Consider the following 19,293-nt stretch of genomic DNA (forward strand, 5'->3'; position numbering starts at 1 on the left):
GGAGTTTCAGCCCATGAACGACCAAACAAACAAACAAATGGGGTACCGTTATGTTTACAAAGGGTATGAACAGAGAGTCTACAAAAGCAAGCCTTAAAGGGGAGACTGAGATCTTAAATTGGGGGGTGGGTACGTGGGGTGTGTTAAAAGGGGGGTTTAATTGTGCATAACACATCAACATGGAAACACACAATTAACCACAACAATTAATGTGTTTTAAATGTGGCCAAACATAAGTCTGCAGGGTTAGCATCGAATTACTTCGACAACATCTCGTGACACTTACGAACCGCATATCTCGCTACGTGACTGAGTCTTTCTTTCTTTATTTGGTGTTTAACGTCGTTTTCAACCACGAAGGTTATATCGCGACGGCGTGACCGAGTCGCTCATCAGTCATCGTGCTGTTGCCGAAATACAAGACACTTAGTCTTTCTGAGTCTAAGCCTCTAGATGGATATATTTTATCAGATGTTGTTAAAATGCAAAAAGAGTTGACATAATGCCAAGGTATGTTTTATAACAGAAAACATGAACAGCTAGGGTGTTCAGAATAATCCAATCAAAAGAGGGCTGTGGACAGAACCCAGAGTTTACGAAACCAAAACTATGCAGAGACAAAAATTCTCAAAATGTCCCTCATAAACCTCTTTGCCATTGTGTTTAATACTGTACCTTACCTCAACAGTTAAACCAATGAACATTTACGGCTTGTAAGTGTATTAACTATGCCAGTGAATAATTGCACGCGAAGCCAGTTTAACTTGTTGCACAATCAACAAGGGCCCAAGCTGACACTGTTTTAATAAAAGAAGGGGTACGGACACGTTTTGTTTGGGTTACATGTGTTGCAAATATTGAAACGACGGTATTACTCTATGTACAGTGGTGCCTTTGTTGAAAGGCGAATACCATTTGGACCAGCCATGAGTGTTGGAACATTGCACGCGGAGTATCTTGACCGGCACGTTATAGAAGAAATAATAATGAAAGTAACAACAAAAGAATTTTTTAAAGCGAGGTGTCCGCAATCTGCATGGAAGGTTATACCTCTTCATTTATTTACAGCGCTCGATCTGTTCTCATATAAATCCATTGTGTGTGTGTGTGTGTGTGTGTGTGTGTGTGTGTGTGTGTGTGTGTGTGTGTGGCAGTGTGTGTGTGTGTGTGTGTGTGTGTGTGTGGCAGTGTGTGTGTGTGTGTGTGTGTTTATGCGTCCTTGTTGAGTTGATGCAAAATCAGTAAGCGGGAAGAGGAATTAGATAAAAGTGTACTGATTATTACTGTTGGGGTGTTTTGTGAGTTGTTGCAATGTTGTATGTGCTGTGAATACAATCACGTTACATTGTTTGAGTCATGTTTATGTTGCAGGGAGGAGAGTTTTTTGGTAAGCACGATCCAACTATGATGAAGGAGCTGTTGAAACACCATTACTTCTTTGAGTAAGTATCGTAGCTATGAGGTCACCATAAAAAAAACATTCAACAGTCAGTGAAAAATGAGGCCACTTAAACACAGCATACTGGCGCATATATTAAGCAGTATCAGCATGGGGGTTTCTGACTATGTGTGTGTGTGTGTGTGTGTGTGTGTGTGTGTGTGTGTGTGTGTGTGTGTGTGTGTGTGTGTGTGTGTGTGTGTGTGTGTGTGTGTGTGTGTGTGTGTGTGTGTGTGTGTCCATTAAGGGGTGACTGTCAGGTCTGAGTGTGATGTACATACAATCATGTGTGTAGAGGTAGGGAAAATTGTCAATGGTATCTTTCACCTCTGAGCTCCCACCTTTCTTTGGTTGCAAAACATAAATGAAAATGTGAAATATGGGGGGGGGGGGGGGGGGGGGGGTACATACGAGTGTGCACGCATGCCCTTTTTGTGTTTTATACTTGGCCTTATTTTGAGAATCTGATCGAGCAGCAATCGTAACTCCCCTGCCTCTGGGTGAGTGATAGATATTGTGCCCATCGTGGATTGTTCAGTTTAAATTTGCATGTGAAAAATGTGAGGAGTGTGTGTTGTTTTTCAGACTGAACGTGACCGACTATCAGGCCATGTGTACAAGCCAGGTCAGCAACCAGGACAGCTCTTCATCTTTTATCATCACTGTAAGTCTTTTATGATATCCGCTTTTTATGAATTTGTTTGCTTTGAAAGTTCACAGAAATGTTAGCTTAACCGTTTTCACATGGCCCTTAAGAACTCGTTGACGTTTTAGCATGGTCGGGAACAGAGAAGAAGAAGCAGCTTCTGAATGACTCCAGCATCAAATGTACTAATTAACCTAAAGCTGAATAAAAATGAAATCCAGCCTGGATGTTTTTGGGGGGATTGAGGCTTCTATAATCTACATTTGGGAGAACAACAGTTTTGACTTGTATGCGAACAACGAAGCTATGACATGACTGACTTAGAATCAAATCAGACCTTGACATTCTTGTGTATTTGAAAAAAAAATATCTGTTTCTTTTCAGCCATTCCGATTTATCTTTCAAGTCCTTTTCTGGCTCTTCGCTGAAATTGGATTGTAAGTAAACAAAATTATTATTTTTTAAATTTAAAAAAAAGGATTGCAAAAAATGACTATACAGTACTGGCAGAAAGGTAAAGTAAAACGATGCAAGAATAATATTGAGCAAAATATCAAAAGGTTCCTGCGAGACAGAAAATATCAAAACAGCAGACTTAAGGGAACACTTTGATTTATGCCCTTAATCTATAATACTCTGCACATGTACAGTGCTATCTAATGTTTGTTCTTAGTTCACTTCACTGAGATCGTAGGTTGACAATTGACAGCTTAATTGTGTAAGAGAACTTCTTTTTAAGTGAGCTTTTACAGTGGCATCTTGAACTTAAGAACTTAGTTTCTTTTTTTGCTTAATAATTCGTCATGAGGTACTACAGTGGAACTCCACTTTTAAGACCCCTAAGATCGAATTTATTAAGACTCCCTTCCTTTTATGACCCTCTTTTCTCAGATTTCTTGTTCATAGCCTTTGTAAATATAACCCCATTTATAACTCCCTCCTTTCTAAGACCTGGTCTTAGCATATCGCCAACTCATGTCTCTTAAAGGCACAGTGCAGCTCACAGCCTTCGTTTTGCGTTTTTGTTGCAGCTGAGTGCATTTACAGTTCAAAAATCCTCATATGGTAGTAAAACAAACCCAAAACTACCCAACGACGACATCTGTGAAGCTCGACAGTTTCTTGTTCACGCGAGTGCATAAATTAACCTAGTTATTACGTGGTGTTTGGTCGGAGTTCGATTCAACTGAGTGATTCCGGCCTCCATTTTGTTTTACACAAACTCATGATGACGTCTGACATAGTTTGCTAGTGACGTGTCTTTTTGTGCATGATGTGGTGATCTACCTGATCTAAATTTAGATCCAAAAATAGGTCAAGACCAGCCGGGTCTGAGTTCGAAATTAATTCGTAAAAAAATCGCAGTTCTTGATTCTTTGGGTGCAAGTCAATGAACCTTGGTAGTTCTTCTAACGGATAGCTGCCTGAGGTATGACTAAAAGCCCCAGGGGCTCCGTGCACCTGGATTTGACAAGTTCAGTGACAGTACCTTTAAAGGAAAAATGTCATGTGAGGACGTTAAGGACCCCCTTGTGTCTCTTGTGGAACCGTGTGCCCCCCTTCTCTCAAAACTCAAACAATGAAAACAAGCTGACACAGGTTAAAGTAATAGGTTCTTCAATTTACAAATGATGTTGTTGGGAAATGTGTGGGAAACGGGGGTTTACATTCAATAAAAACTTCTTCAGTATATTCTACTCTCTAAAACTCTACTCTAACACTAGAACAGACCAGAACAATACCCCTCTAGATCCCCACTCCAGAACTATACTCTAGAACTCTACTCCAGAACTATACGCTAGATCCACACTCTAGAACTATACTCCAGAACTATACGCTAGAACTACACGTACTCTAGATCCCCACTCTAGAACTATACTCCAGAACTATACTCTAGATCCCCACTCTAGAACTATACTCTAGAACTACACTCTAGATCCCCAATCTAGGACTATGGTCTAAAAAACAAGAGACCCGATGAAACTCTAATCTAAACAAAAAAAACACCAAAAGAAACCAATCTAAAACAACAGTCTAACAAACCCAATCTAACGAACCCCGTCCAACGAACCCCGTCGCACATTCCGCCCAATCTGTAAGACACAGAGTGCACGCCGTCAGCATATATGAACAACTCGAGCAATTTCAATATCCAAAGCTAAATTATCTATTAAAAACCCCCACATAATTCCTTCTTCAACAACACAATACAGTTTTCTCTAACATTCAATTCACAATACAGTTTTCTCAAAATTCTTTCTTTCTTTTCTTTATTTGGTGTTTAACGTCGTTTTCAACAACGAAGGTTATATCGCGACGGGGAAAGGGGGGAGATGGGATAGAGCCACTTGTCAATTGTTTCTTGTTCACAAAAGCACTAATCAAAAATTTGCTCTAGGGGCTTGCAACGTAGTAAAATATATTACCTTACTGGGAGAATGCAAGTTTCCAGTACAAAGGACTTAACATTTCTTACATACTACTTGACTAAAATCTTTATAAAAATTGACTATATTCTATACAAGAAACACTTAACAAGGGTAAAAGGAGAAACAGAATCCGTTATTCGCCTCTTACGACATGCTGGGGAGGATCGGGTAAATTCTTCCCCCTAACACGCGGTTTTTTTTCTCAAAATAAATCTTCCCACAAGCAAGACACAACCAGCATACTCTATTTACCACTGCTTACCCAATTATAGAACATATAACAAGTCGCGTAAGGCGAAAATACAATATTTAGTCAAGTAGCTGTCGAACTCACAGAATGAAACTGAACGCAATGCCATTTTTCAGCAAGACCGTATACTCGTAGCATCGTCAGTCCACGTACCGCTCATGGCAAAGGCAGTGAAATTGACAAGAAGAGCGGGGTAGTAGTTGCGCTAAGAAGGATAGCACGCTTTTCTGTACCTCTCTTTGTTTTAACTTTCTGAGCGTGTTTTTAATCCAAACATATCATATCTATATGTTTTTGGAATCAGGAACCGACAAGGAATAAGATGAAAGTGTTTTTAAATTGATTTCGACAATTTAATTTTGATAATAATTTTTATATATTTAATTTTCAGAGCTTGTTTTTAATCCGAATATAACATATTTATATGTTTTTGGAATCAGCAAATAATGGAGAATAAGATAAACGTAAATTTGGATCGTTTTATAAATTTTTATTTTTTTTTTACAATTTTCAGATTTTTAATGACCAAAGTCATTAATTAATTTTTAAGCCACCAAGCTGAAATGCAATACCGAAGTCCGGGCTTCGTCGAAGATTACTTGACCAAAATTTCAACCAATTTGGTTGAAAAATGAGGGCGTGACAGTGCCGCCGCCTCAACTTTCACGAAAAGCCGGATATGACGTCATCAAAGACATTTATCAAAAAAATGAAAAAAACGTTCGGGGATTTCATACCCAGGAACTCTCATGTCAAATTTCATAAAGATCGGTCCAGTAGTTTAGTCTGAATCGCTCTACACACACACACACACACACACACACACGCACGCACATACACCACGACCCTCGTTTCGATTCCCCCTCGATGTTAAAATATTTAGTCAAAACTTGACTAAATATAACAAGTCGCGTAAGGCGAAAATACAATATTTAGTCAAGTAGCTGTCGAACTCACAGAATGAAACTGAACGCAACGCAACGCAGCAAGACCGTATACTCGTAGCATCGTCACTCCACCGCCCGTGGCAAAGGCAGTGCACGTGGAATTGACAAGAAGAGCGGGGTATTCGTTGCGCTGAGAAGGATAGCACGCTTTTCTGTACCTCTCTTCGTTTTAACTTTCTGAGCGTGTTTTTAATCCAAACATATCATATCTATATATTTTTGGAATCAGGAACCGACAAGGAATAAGATGAAAGTGTTTTTAAATTGATTTGGAAAAAAAAAATTTGATAATAATTTTTATATATTTAATTTTCAGAGCTTGTTTTTAATTTGAATATAACATATTTATATGTTTTTGGAATCAGCAAATGATGGAGAATAAGATAAACGTAAATTTGGATCGTTTTATAAATTTTTATTTTTTTTACAATTTTCAGATTTTTAATGACCAAAGTCATTAATTAATTTTTAAGCCACCAAGCTGAAATGCAATACTGAACCCCGGGCTTCGTCGAAGAGTACTTGACCAAAATTTCAACCAATTTGGTTGAAAAATGAGGGCGTGACAGTGCCGCCTCAACTTTCACGAAAAGCCGGATATGACGTCATCAAAGACATTTATCAAAAAAATGAAAAAAACGTTCGGGGATTTCATACACAGGAACTCTCATGTCAAATTTCATAAAGATCGGTCCAGTAGTTTAGTCTGAATCGCTCTACACACACACACACACACACACACACACACACACACACACGCACAGACACACACACATACACCACGACCCTCGTTTCGATTCCCCCTCGATGTTAAAATATTTAGTCAAAACTTGACTAAATATAACAAGTCGCGTAAGGCGAAAATACAATATTTAGTCAAGTAGCTGTCGAACTCACAGAATGAAACTGAACGCAACGCAACGCAGCAAGACCGTATACTCGTAGCATCGTCACTCCACCACCCGTGGCAAAGGCAGTGCCCGTGGAATTGACAAGAAGAGCGGGGTATTCGTTGCGCTGAGAAGGATAGCACGCTTTTCTGTACCTCTCTTCGTTTTAACTTTCTGAGCGTGTTTTTAATCCAAACATATCATATCTATATATTTTTGGAATCAGGAACCGACAAGGAATAAGATGAAAGTGTTTTTGAATTGATTTCGAAGAAAAAAAATTTGATAATAATTTTTATCTATTTAATTTTCAGAGCTTGTTTTTAATTCAAATATAACATATTTATATGTTTTTGGAATCAGCAAATGATGGAGAATAAGATAAACGTAAATTTGGATCGTTTTATAAATTTTTATTTTTTTTTACAATTTTCAGATTTTTAATGACCAAAGTCATTAATTAATTTGTAAGCCACCAAGCTGAAATGCAATACCGAAGTCCGGGCTTCGTCGAAGATTACTTGACCAAAATTTCAACCAATTTGGTTGAAAAATGAGGGCGTGACAGTGCCGCCTCAACTTTCACGAAAAGCCGGATATGACGTCATCAAAGACATTTATCAAAAAAATGAAACAAACGTTCGGGGATTTCATACCCAGGAACTCTCATGTCAAATTTCATAAAGATCGGTCCAGTAGTTTAGTCTGAATCGCTCTACACACACACACACACACACACACACACACACACACGCACAGACACACACACATACACCACACCCTCGTTTCGATTCCCCCTCGATGTTAAAATATTTAGTCAAAACTTGACTAAATATAAAAAGGACAAGAGGCGAAGCCTTCAAGGCTCACGTAAGAAATCGACAAACACAAACTCAATCACTCCGTCACACATACACACACACACACACACAGGCACACAGAAAGAGCATAGGTGAAACTGTGCAAGAAAGCGAGACACTAGATCTAGATCTGTCTGTCTGCATGTAGCCTACTTACATGGACACGACTGCCAAATAGTCTCGGCCCGCTCAAAATAACAATCACCGAGACTTTCAGTAATTCCATCGCGTGACGTAACCCTCGTACGTCATAATGTGACGTCAATGTAATATGACGTCTTCAAATGTTAAAGTTTCTACCACAGACATACACACATACATACGCACGCACGCACGCACGCACGCACGCACGCACAGACAGACAAAAGTTAGCATCGCATAGGCTACACTTACGTGAGCCAAAAATGTATGAACAACATACCCGCAAGACAACGCTCACATCTCAGTTTCCATCTTCAGCTCGTGACAGACTCAACACCGAACACGGCGCTGTTAAAATCAGCCTGCCAGAAAACACAACACGTCTGTCTTCCAGAAAGAATTCTCGGAAAAGGAAAGCCCCAGAAAAAGTCTCGCGTGATCTCGCGTCATACATCAAAATGAATTCACCCAGAAACGGGTGTTAAATTGCAACATACAGCAATTTTACCTATGCAAATAGGAGAGTCGGCTATTCCGCCAGACCATTTCAACACAGAATAAGACTAGTCTCGGGAACAGTAGTGAATCCACGACAGCACAACGGTACCCACTACCGTGATGTCACAATAGTTGAATCCACGACAGCTCAACTGACAACTGTACCGTACTGTCACATACATGGTCACACTTGATAAGACCTGATATACAGATTTTTGTACTGGTCTTAAAAGGGGCCGTTCCACTGTACTGGAAAGACAATTGTGGAAGAATGACAATCCATTTGGCCCTGTGGTCTTGTGTGCAGTTTTGTGGCAGAATGGAGCATTAGGAGCTGGTTCTTCTTGCGATCCGTCACGTCACAAGGGCCAGGTAAGTGTCGCTGATGGGGTCCATGTCGACCCGCAAAAGAGTAGGATTCCCTGTAGGTGGAGTTCCTGTAGCGGGATTCCCTGTCAGAGTTCGGTAGCATGCCCCCCCCGCCCCCCCCCAGAAGGGGAGTACGTATGGTTGCCGAAATGATGGGGTAAAATCAGCAATACAAGTAAAAGTCAACGTGTGCCTTCAAGTGTACATGGGAGTCGCAGCCCATGAATGCATACACAGAAAAAGAAGGAGCTTTAGCAGTGACCAGGACTCTCACTGAAAACTGATTGCTGATTTAACTCACGGACCCTGACAGTGATATCTGGAGTGCGGAGATGACTTGCTGCCGATAGTGAAGTATTTTAACTGATTGCTGATTTAACTCAGACCCTGACAGTGATCTGGAGTGCGGAGATGATTTGCTGCCGATAGTGAAGTATTTTAACTGATTGCTGATTTAACTCAGACCCTGACAGTGATCTGGAGTGTGGAGATGACTTGCTGCCGATAGGGAAGCATTTTAACTGATTGCTGATTTAACCCAGACCCTGACAGTGATCTGGAGTGCGGAGATGATTTGCTGCCGATAGTGAAGTATTTTAACTGATTGCTGATTTAACTCAGACCCTGACATTGATCTGGAGTGCGGAGATGATTTGCTGCCGATAGTGAAGTATTTTAACTGATTGCTGATTTAACTCAGACCCTGACAGTGATCTGGAGTGCGGAGATGATTTGCTGCCGATAGTGAAGTAATTTTACTGATTACTGATTTAATTCAGAAGCTGACATTGATCCGGAGTGCGGAAAGGAATATCCGCCGACAGTGAGGTTTTTCCTGTGCAACGTCGTGATCTACGAGTCAGATTACAGGTCCTTCAACTCGCTATTCACTTTCAACAACCACGCCTGTGTCAAGACCGCCACGCGATTCTCCCTCAACACCACCACTGTCAAGGTCAAGAAACGCTTCAACGGTTCGCTGACCGACTGTGGTCAGTGCATCTCCTCACAGACTATGTAAGTGTTTTATTTTCCAAGGATTGTTTTGTTTCTGTTTTTGTCTTCTTTTTCTCCCCCTTGCTTTTTCAGTGACGAATATAGATTAAAGATGTGATTGAGTGTTTGGGACTTTTGAGTGTATTTAAATTGTCTAGCTTGTGCTAGCCCCTTCCGGAAAACTTGACTTCAGTGCATGACTGTCCATCTGAGAGGCTAGGTTTTGTCATAGTTAATCAATCAATAAAGAAAATAATAGAGTTGAAGGTTAACCTGTTGTGCTGGAAATGGGTTACCAATTTGTTTATCATCACAGAAAATATTGTGCATCTAAATAAGCTAGTTTCTGAAAGAAATATTGTCAGTGTTATATTTTCCGACGACATAGAACATAACCACGCATGTACGCACCAATTATCCCCCACATCAGACGTACCAATTTGATAGTGCATTTAATATTGTGCATCTAAATAAGCTAGTTTCTGAAAGAAATATTGTCAGTGTTATATTTTCCGACGGCATAGAACACAACCATGCACGCACGCACCAATTATTCCCCACATCAGACGTTCCAAATTAATAGCGCACTTGCTTGAGCCAATAAGTACCACAATTAATGTTGTGTGATAGTGGAAGAGCATTCTTTTGGGACAGTCGCTCAGGATCAGGACTGGGTGGCCGAGTGGTAACGCACTTGCGCTCGGAAGCGAGAGGTTGCGAGTTCGACCCTGGGTCAGGGCGTTAGCAATTTTCTCCCCGCTTTCCTAACCTAGATGGTGGGTTCAAGTGCTAGTCTTTCGGATGAGACGAAAAACCGAGGTCTCTTCATGTACACTACATTGGGGTGTGCACGTTAAAGATCCCACGATTGACAAAAGGGTCTTTCCTGGCAAAATTGTATAGGCATAGATAAAAAAAAAAATGTCCACCAAAATACCCGTGTGACTTGGAATAATAGGCCGTGAAAAGTAGGATATGCGCCGAAATGGCTGCGATCTGCTGGTCGATGTGAATGCGTGATGTATTGTGTACAAAATTCCATCTCACACGGCATAAATAGATCCCTGCGCATTGAGTCCGAGTCTGGAGATACGCGCGCGATATAAGACTTCATATAATAATAATAAGTCAAGTTGCCCCTAACTGTTTCTTGTTTCCCTTAGCCTTGTTTCCCCAGTGTCCCCTTCTTTTTGTGTAAATGGTTGCATCAGTTTGTTCCCCATAACTGTGTTTGCACTCTTTACCTTATACTCTGCCTGCCAATTAGTTTCAAGTGTTGTTATAGTTTCAGATCGCTACCTTCCCCTTGTGTGACGTGAATGTTATTGATATTAGGTTGATTCCAATCATCTTTTGAAATTTAAATTGAGCTGGTCTCGTGGCGTATCGTGCATGTTTGTGTTTTCTTTTGCTATTCATTCCTCTTCTTTCTGTTCTCCTTTCTGCGGAATTGTTTTTTGGCATCTCCATATTTTCCAGAATCTCTCCCGCAACCATCCCTTTCCCTATAATTATTATCTCCAGAGCTGCCATGCTTCTTTGTCATGATTTTGCGAGTTTAGTGCTGGGGTTCCCTCACGTCACCAGCGCTGTACTAAGGCCTCAGCAAGCTCTCTCAAGTCGCTGACACACTTTTATTTTAAAAAAAAAAAATCTCACACATAATGGTCTGACCTGAGACGGGCACAGTGGCTCGGCGGATAAGACGCCTGCCTCCCATGCGGAAGGTCGCGGGTTCGAATCCCGGCCGCGCCTGGTTGGTTAAGGGTGGAGATTTTCCCGATCTCTCTAGGTCAACTTATGTACAGACCTGCTAGTGCCTTATCCCTCTTCGTGTGTACACGCAAGCGCAAGACCAAGTGCGCACGGAAAAGATCATAGTTTGGTGTGTTACAGAAACACGAAAATACCCAGCATTCTTCTCCCGAAAGCGGCGTATGGCTGCCTGAATGGCGGGGTAAAAACGGTAATACGCGTAAAAAGGTCGTAAGAGTTTAAGCCCAAGAGCAAAGAAGGTCTGACCTGTCCAATAGTTCTGACATGTACTACGTATTATTATTATTATTAATATTATTATTATTATTATTAATATTATTATTATTACTATTTAAGTTATTGAGATATCACAGTCCGCTAAGTAAGGCGTCCGCCCCGTGATCGGGAGGTCGTGGGTTCGAACCCCGGCCGGGTCATACCTAAGACTTTAAAATTGGCAATCTAGTGGCTGCTCCGCCTGGCGTCTGGCATTATGGGGTTAGTGCTGGGACTGGTTGGTCCGGTGTCAGAATAATGTGACTGGGTGAGACATGAAGCCTGTGCTGCGATTTCTGTCTTGTGTGTGGCGCACGTTATATGTCAAAGCAGCACCGCCCTGATATGGCCCTTCGTGGTCGGCTGGGCGTTAAGCAAACAAACAAACAAACGTGGACATGATGCGTGTGTCCGTCTGTATGTATCTGTGCATTTTAATGAGTGCACGTTGAAGCGATTCAATATGCTCTTCTTTTACCATTATATATATATATATATATATATATATGTATATATATATATATATATATATATATATATATATATATATATACAATCTTATAGCTGTATACATACCAGTATTTTCATATAGCTGTATACATACCTGTACTGTAATCCCATACCAAATAATATTTTATGAACGTTTTTCTCATGCGGTGTTTCAATCTGGTAATTTCCCACCGAAAGAGAATATTATGAAGGCTTAATATTATAACCAGGGTCTAGCATTGGTAAAAGTGGTTTAGGCTTACTGGGTCAAAGTCAAGGGGGGGGGGGGGGGGGTGGGGGGGGTCTTAAAAGGGGGGTTCTATTGTATTGCAAAGCTTGTGAAGTCAAGGTTGTGTTCAGTCGTGTTTATTTACATCTTCAGTTGTTTTTTCTCCTACAAAAATACCTGCAGGTATGGTTGCAATCCAGCATTGGAGATTTCCCTTGAAAAGCTTTGTGATGTAGGTGTATTGAATGACTTTGGTGTACTGTGTTTAATGTTTGGATCATATTGTGTCGTGTGTTCGAATCTGGTGATTGCCGCGTGCACCAACTAAGAAACTGGGGAGGGGGGATGGTAACTTTTAAATCAAGTTTGATTACAGTAATAGAGCATTACAGGTTTAAGGTTCCAAGCATGAATAAATATGTGTAAATGCTAACTTGTTTATGTATATTATCATTTTTATTTTTGTCGTTTGGTTTTGAACATTTGTTAAATGCATGGAGCTAAAAACATTTATTAAGTTGATGTAAAATATCTTTTTGATTCAATGTACTGTTGTGGACATTTAAGGACTGACATTGATTTTGACATCAGTGTTTCTCAGAGTCACATATACTGTAGAAAAAACATTCATGCATCCGAGACATACCATAACTACACACATGTATTTACAAATGCACTGACACAGACAAAAAACACAAACTGGGCACTGATTAATCAGGCAAAGTGATACAGATAAATCATGCACGCATCTGAGACACAAAATAGATGCACACATGCACTTGGAAATGCAGAGACAAAATACATAATTATTTACAATCACTCCTTCTCTGTTAAATCAAGTAGATCCTGGCAGAGTCAGATGAACTTAACGTACAGTCTATAGCTGCATTCGGTTCATTGAAAAGACCAAAAGACACACATATACAAATATAAAACCTGATCAATTTCTTTCTTCAGAAATACCACAGACTATCCTGAGGAAGACAGGTAGTTAACTAATGTGTCCGTTAATTACCCTCTTCAGCATTGATCAATCCGTTGGTCAGTCTGTTTGCAGCACAAACCCTTGTTCGGTGGTCAGCACAAGTGTCCGCCTATAGTGTGTGTTGGTCGTAGCAGTTTTGGCGTTTGTCTTTAACCATTTGCTGATGAATGTAGTGTCTGTTGGTTGTGTTTTTAAAGAATCTATCTTCTCAGCATTCTGAGAGACCTGTGCTGTTTTGATGGCCAAAAACAAACGAAGAAAGCGAAAGAAAGAAAGATAGAAAGAAAACAACTGCTGAGCTCTTTTTTCAGTGGAGTCAGATGTAATTTCAAAAACTTTTTTTGTTGTTCAAAAGTTTAAAAAAATCTTGCATGCAAATTTTTTTAGTTGATTGTTTTGGTGTTTTTGTGATTGTTTTGCATTTCTTGTTGTTTGTTTCTTGTTGGAAATAGCAACTGAATTGTACAATTTTAGAGCTCTAGTCTTTTGAAAACTATGAAAATTATCAAACCTCTACTTTACAGATGTATCGGGTAGGTTACCCATCAATATTATTGTTTCATCGTTTACCAATTTTGAAATTATTAGCCTTGGAGAAAGTACAACGATTGAATTGATTTTTTTATAATAATATAGTTTTGCCTTCGAGTTGTTTTGTTTTGTTTTTTATCTGACAGATAAAATCATTAAAACCATACGCATTCAAAAGGCTGTAATGCGTAGGAAATATATGCAAACCTTAAGAATTTCTTATTTGTAAATTCCTTTAAAAATAATTGTGATAGATTTGTTATTTAAAGTCACGGCAAAGTCGACAAAAGTTGTGTGGTTTTTTTCTCTCTCTCCTCCCAACACCCCCTTGAATTTATTTTTGGACGTTATTCATTATTTTGTTTTGAAACTGAACTTGTCATACATTTTGTCATTGACGTTAATTGATTTATTTGTTTGTTTGCTTAGGTTAGGTTGGTTGGTTTGTGCGTTTGTTTGTTTGTTTGTAATGTTTGCCAGGAAAAAGAAAGGACGTTGAACTTTTCGAAACAGCACAAGGCTTTTAGATTGCTGTGTGAATACTTGCTGTATGTGTGGACAGTGATGGAGTATTGTGTGTGTGATATGCGTTGCTCCCCTCCTTTGCAGCTGTACAGGGGGGGATAACTCTACCTGCTACGATATTTGTCAGGAGCGAGATAAGTACCTCACTGGCTGTAGCTGCCTCCTTCCTTCGTTCCTTCACTCACTGTGGCAGCGTCTTCATTGCATGCGTTATTTTATTATATTTGCTGTGGTATATTTAATAATATCATCCGTTTTTTCACTGCGTGCAGGCCACTCGCTGTGTAGTCCTAGAAAACACGCCTCGATTGACACTTAATTAACGCGGCTGATTCCTTTGCCATGTTTTTTTGTTGTTACAATATTCCCTTGTTTTTTTGTTTTGATCTTTTCTTGTCTGTCTTTCTTTCCTTGATCTTTGTCTCTTCTCTTTTTACACTATACTGCTGTATATTATATATTATTTTTGTTATGAATTTCTATTGAGTTAACAAGACTAACAAAACCATCTTTTATTCTGTCCATTGACATTTCTGGCTGCTCACTGATACTTTACTTTACTAATATTGTTCCATGTCGTTTGACACCCCTATGTCAGTCAAAAAGCAGTGCGGATATATCATACATCGTCTTCATGTTGGAATTACACATAGAGCAAATAAGTATGAGCAACTCCATATGATCGACTACTCAAATCAACTTTCAGTAGCTTCTGTCTACTCTTTCTGTCTTCCTCTCTGGTGTTTCACTAGTGTTTTTTGAATGTTTCTGCTTTAGTTGTTTGTCTTATTAATCCGTAGATAGAGACAAACATGATCCTTTTTTTCTTTCTTTTTTTCACAACTGCTCTTTTTTATAGACTGAATGCACATGCAAGCTTGTGCAGAATTTAAAAAAAATTTACATGCACTATCACGAGAAGACACATCTGAGAGACAATTGTCTGAGAAGTTTTTCATTTTTCTTCCTTCTTTTTATATCTGATTGCTTCAAACACCAAATGCATGAAAATGTCATGTTTTCTTGAAGGTGGCACATTAGACTGCGAGAAAGTGTTTGCCCCTTAAAGTTTTCATATTTTTTTCACTTTTTAAATTTGTCACTTTTATTTTGACTCTCCCTCCCCCTCTCCCTTTTATTTTAATATTGTTCCTTTATTTTTTTTCATTTTTTTTTCATTCTTTTTGTGAGTTTTCTCTCTGTGTCTTTTATTTTAATAATGTTTACATTTGTCTCCCACCTGTCCTTTTCCCTCAACACAAAATATTGCAACACTAATGTTGTCTTGTCCGCATTTTTGACAATTTTGAAAGTAAGATTGAGCCTACCACCAGCACCCCTGTGCAGCATTTTGCATTGATGTTTTAGCACTGTGCTGTGCTGTACCAGCAATCTGGTAGAGAATCCCAATTGTGTTTATTCAATTGCTCTGCTTTGTGTTTGGATTTCGATATTGATGAAGTTGTGTATATCTAAGCCTTGTTAGGCTTCAACAACATATTACAATGTATCAAGGTTCAGTGATTTGATATCCTATGTTACACATAAGAACAAAACACAGAGCAGGATTGGAAGTAAGTTTATTTGGTTTGTCAATCAAAAAGACTCAACATTCCAGAATTTCTTATTTAATCAATATAACCTTTTTGATATCCTTTGCAAGGCATTAGCACAGCGTGTTTTTTTGTGTGTGACGGGTCATTCTGTTTGAAAATCAGCTTGAGTTTTCTCAGGATGGAGAATTGATAGAGATTTTGGGGGCATCTGTGAAATGTCCAAAATTTGCTTCCAGCAGATTGTTATTTTTCAGGTGATTTTAACATGCTTAATGGCACTAACTCTCTGTTTATGATCGATATTTGGGTTTAATAAAATTATGCGTGTGGAAGGGGACAGAATTGGGAAACAAACGGGTTGTGTAATTGTAAAAATTTTTTGCCTGTTGCAACATATCAGCTGGATTTTGTTGTTGAGTTTCTTATCACAATTGACAAATTCCGGACTTTTTTCTCCTCCCCTATAGTGCTACCATAATTGTCAACTTCTGGAAATTGTTTGATTTTGTTGCCACTGACACATTTCGGGAAGTTGTTCTGTTTGCACAGTTGATACATTTGCTAAGTTAAATTATGGCAACATTAATGTATGCTATGTTTACTGAAAGGGAAGATTTTTTTCAGTATGTTTTTCTTTTCTTTCTTTTTTTCCTTCTTTTTGAGGATTGGTACACTAGTGCTTAAATGGTTTGTGTTGCGAAAATTAACAAATGCTTTGTTTACAGATATTCTGAAACAGGGATGAATTTTGTCTTCTTTTTGTTCTTTTAGAAAATTGTTGTTGTTGATTTTATAATCAATTTCATACAAAGAAGTTATACTGATGTATGTGTACATCTTTTTTATATTTAGTCAAGTTTTGACTAAATATTTTAACATCGAGGGGGAATCGAGACGAGGGTCGTGGTGTATGTGTGTCTGTCTGTGCGTGTGTGTGTGTGTGTGTGTGTGTAGAGCGATTCAGACTAAACTACTGGACCGATCTTTATGAAATTTGACATGAGAGTTCCTGGGTATGAAATCCCCATACGTTTTTTTCATTTTTTTGATAAATGTCTTTGATGACGTCATATCCGGCTTTTCGTGAAAGTTGAGGCGGCACTGTCACGCCCTCATTTTTCAACCAAATTGGTTCAAATTTTGGTCAAGTAATCTTCGACGAAGCCCGGACTTCGGTATTGCATTTCAGCTTGGTGGCTTAAAAATTAATTAATGACTTTGGTCATTAAAAATCTGAAAATTGTAAAAAAAAATAAAAATTTATAAAACGATCCAAATTTACGTTCATCTTATTCTCCATCATTTGCTGATTCCAAAAACATATAAATATGTTATATTTGGATTAAAAACAAGCTCTGAAAATTAAATATATAAAAATTATTATCAAAATTAAATTGTCCAAATCAATTTAAAAACACTTTCATCTTATTCCTTGTCGGTTCCTGATTCCAAAAACATATAGATATGATATGTTTGGATTAAAAACACGCTCAGAAAGTTAAAACAAAGAGAGGTACAGAAAAGCGTGCTATCCTTCTTAGCGCAACTACTACCCCGCTCTTCTTGTCAATTTCACTGCCTTTGCCATGAGCGGTGGAGTGACGATGCTACGAGTATACGGTCTTGCTGAAAAATGGCATTGCGTTCAGTTTCATTCTGTGAGTTCGACAGCTACTTGACTAAATATTGTATTTTCGCCTTACGCGACTTGTTTCTTCTTCTTTCTCCTCTCGGGCTTTTAGGGTGTTTTGGGGGGGCGTGTTTTTTTTTTAATTAACAGTACAAAACTTTACACTGTGTGCTTGTATGATTTCTGTCTTTCTATTCTTTTTTAAAAAAAGTTTTAAAAAAACTAACAAGATGAATGTATACTGATGTGTGTGTTGTGTTCACATGGTGAATGTCACAGGTCCTACACAGTACACTGGCTGCAGAACACCAACCTGCTGCTGATCATGGCCGCGGCTGACTGCCAGTGTCACACCGCCAACGACACCTTCCTCACAAGCACACACGAAGTGCAATATATCTTTTTTATGGTGCAGACAATGATTGAATGATTGATTGTTGTTGTTTTTGGGTCCAGCGGACCATATAGGCCAAATCAGGACCCCACAAGGTTAACATTACACAAATGCAGACAATATAATTATCTTTGTCGATTCCCCGCGGCGTGAATAACGTACATAAATTAACAAGATAGTATAGCACAATAGCGATTGCGTTTCACAGGAAAGCGGCTTTTCCCTCTTATGTTCAACTTTAAGAGCTTGTTTTTAATCCAAACATAACATATCTAAATGGTTTTTGGAATCAGGAAATGATGAAGAGTAAGATGATATCATTTTTGGGACGATTACTAAAATTTTAATTAACATTTTGAGATTTTTAATGACCAAACTCATTATTAATTATTTAGCTTCCAAGCTGAAATGCAATCCCATAATCCGGGCTTTGTCGAAGATTGCTTGTACAAAATTGCAATCACTTTGATAGAAAATAAAATGAGGGCGTGACAGTGCCGCCTCAAATTTGACAAAAAGCCGCATATGACGTCATCAAAGACATGTATGACAAGAAGAGCAAACGCTCGATCGAGTCACTTTCGCAGTTCTGAATATTATATGAGGCATCAGATGGACAGGAAGAAATTGCTATTCACAACACAATGAGTCACGTTCACATAAAATTTGAGCCCGGTCACTTTTATAGTTTCCGAGAAAAGCCCAACGTTAAGTTGTGTGTTGCCGAACAGAAAAGGCTAGTTATCTCCCTTGTTTTTCTGATAACGTTCGTAAAAGGCTACAGATGTAAATACTTTGATGTAAAGAATAATCCTACAAAGTTTCAATCACATCCGATGAACTTTGTCAAAGATATAAAATGTCTAATTTTTCCTTTGACGCTGACCTGTGACCTTGAAAAAGGTCAAAGGTCAACGAAACCATCGTTAAAGTGTAGAGGTCATTGGAGGTCACGACTAAACAAAATATGAGCCCGATCGCTTTGATAGTTTCCTGTCAAAGATATAAAATGTCTAATTTTTCCTTTGACGCTGACCTGTGACCTTGAAAAAGGTCAAAGGTCAACGAAACCATCGTTAAAGTGTAGAGGTCATTGGAGGTCACGACTAAACAAAATATGAGCCCGATCGCTTTGATAGTTTCCGAGAAAAGTCCAACGTTAAGGTGGTGTCTACGGACGGCCGGCCGGACGGCCGGCCGGCCGGCCGGCCGGACAGACTAACACTGACCGATTACATAGAGTCACTTTTTCTCAAGTGACTCAAAAACAGTGGAAAATAAGTCTGGGGATATGGTACCAAGGAACTCTCATGTGAAGTGTCATGAAGATCGGTCCAGTACTTTTCTCGGAATCGCTACACACACACACACACACACCGCCACCCTCGTCTCTATTCCCTGCTTTGTTAAAACATTTTGTCAAAACTTGACAATGTAAAAAACGAAAACAAAAAAAACA

At 39.1% G+C, this 19,293-nt stretch overlaps 1 protein-coding gene across 1 annotated transcript in view; it reads left to right on the forward strand.

Moving 5' to 3' along the window:
* The window catches only part of LOC138965574 (voltage-dependent calcium channel subunit alpha-2/delta-3-like), a 315,504-nt gene extending 297,634 nt beyond the window's left edge, over positions 1–17,870 (forward strand). The window contains exons 29-34 of the mRNA XM_070337759.1: positions 1,372–1,442; positions 2,024–2,102; positions 2,469–2,521; positions 8,407–8,471; positions 9,248–9,485; positions 17,720–17,870. Coding sequence (XP_070193860.1) covers positions 1,372–1,442; positions 2,024–2,102; positions 2,469–2,521; positions 8,407–8,471; positions 9,248–9,485; positions 17,720–17,870 — 657 coding nt within the window. The remainder of the gene's footprint in view (positions 1–1,371; positions 1,443–2,023; positions 2,103–2,468; positions 2,522–8,406; positions 8,472–9,247; positions 9,486–17,719) is intronic.
* Positions 17,871–19,293: the final 1,423 nt, after the last annotated feature.

The sequence above is a fragment of the Littorina saxatilis genome, linkage group LG4, assembly GCF_037325665.1.
Source record: "Littorina saxatilis isolate snail1 linkage group LG4, US_GU_Lsax_2.0, whole genome shotgun sequence".
NCBI lineage: Eukaryota > Metazoa > Mollusca > Gastropoda > Littorinimorpha > Littorinidae > Littorina > Littorina saxatilis.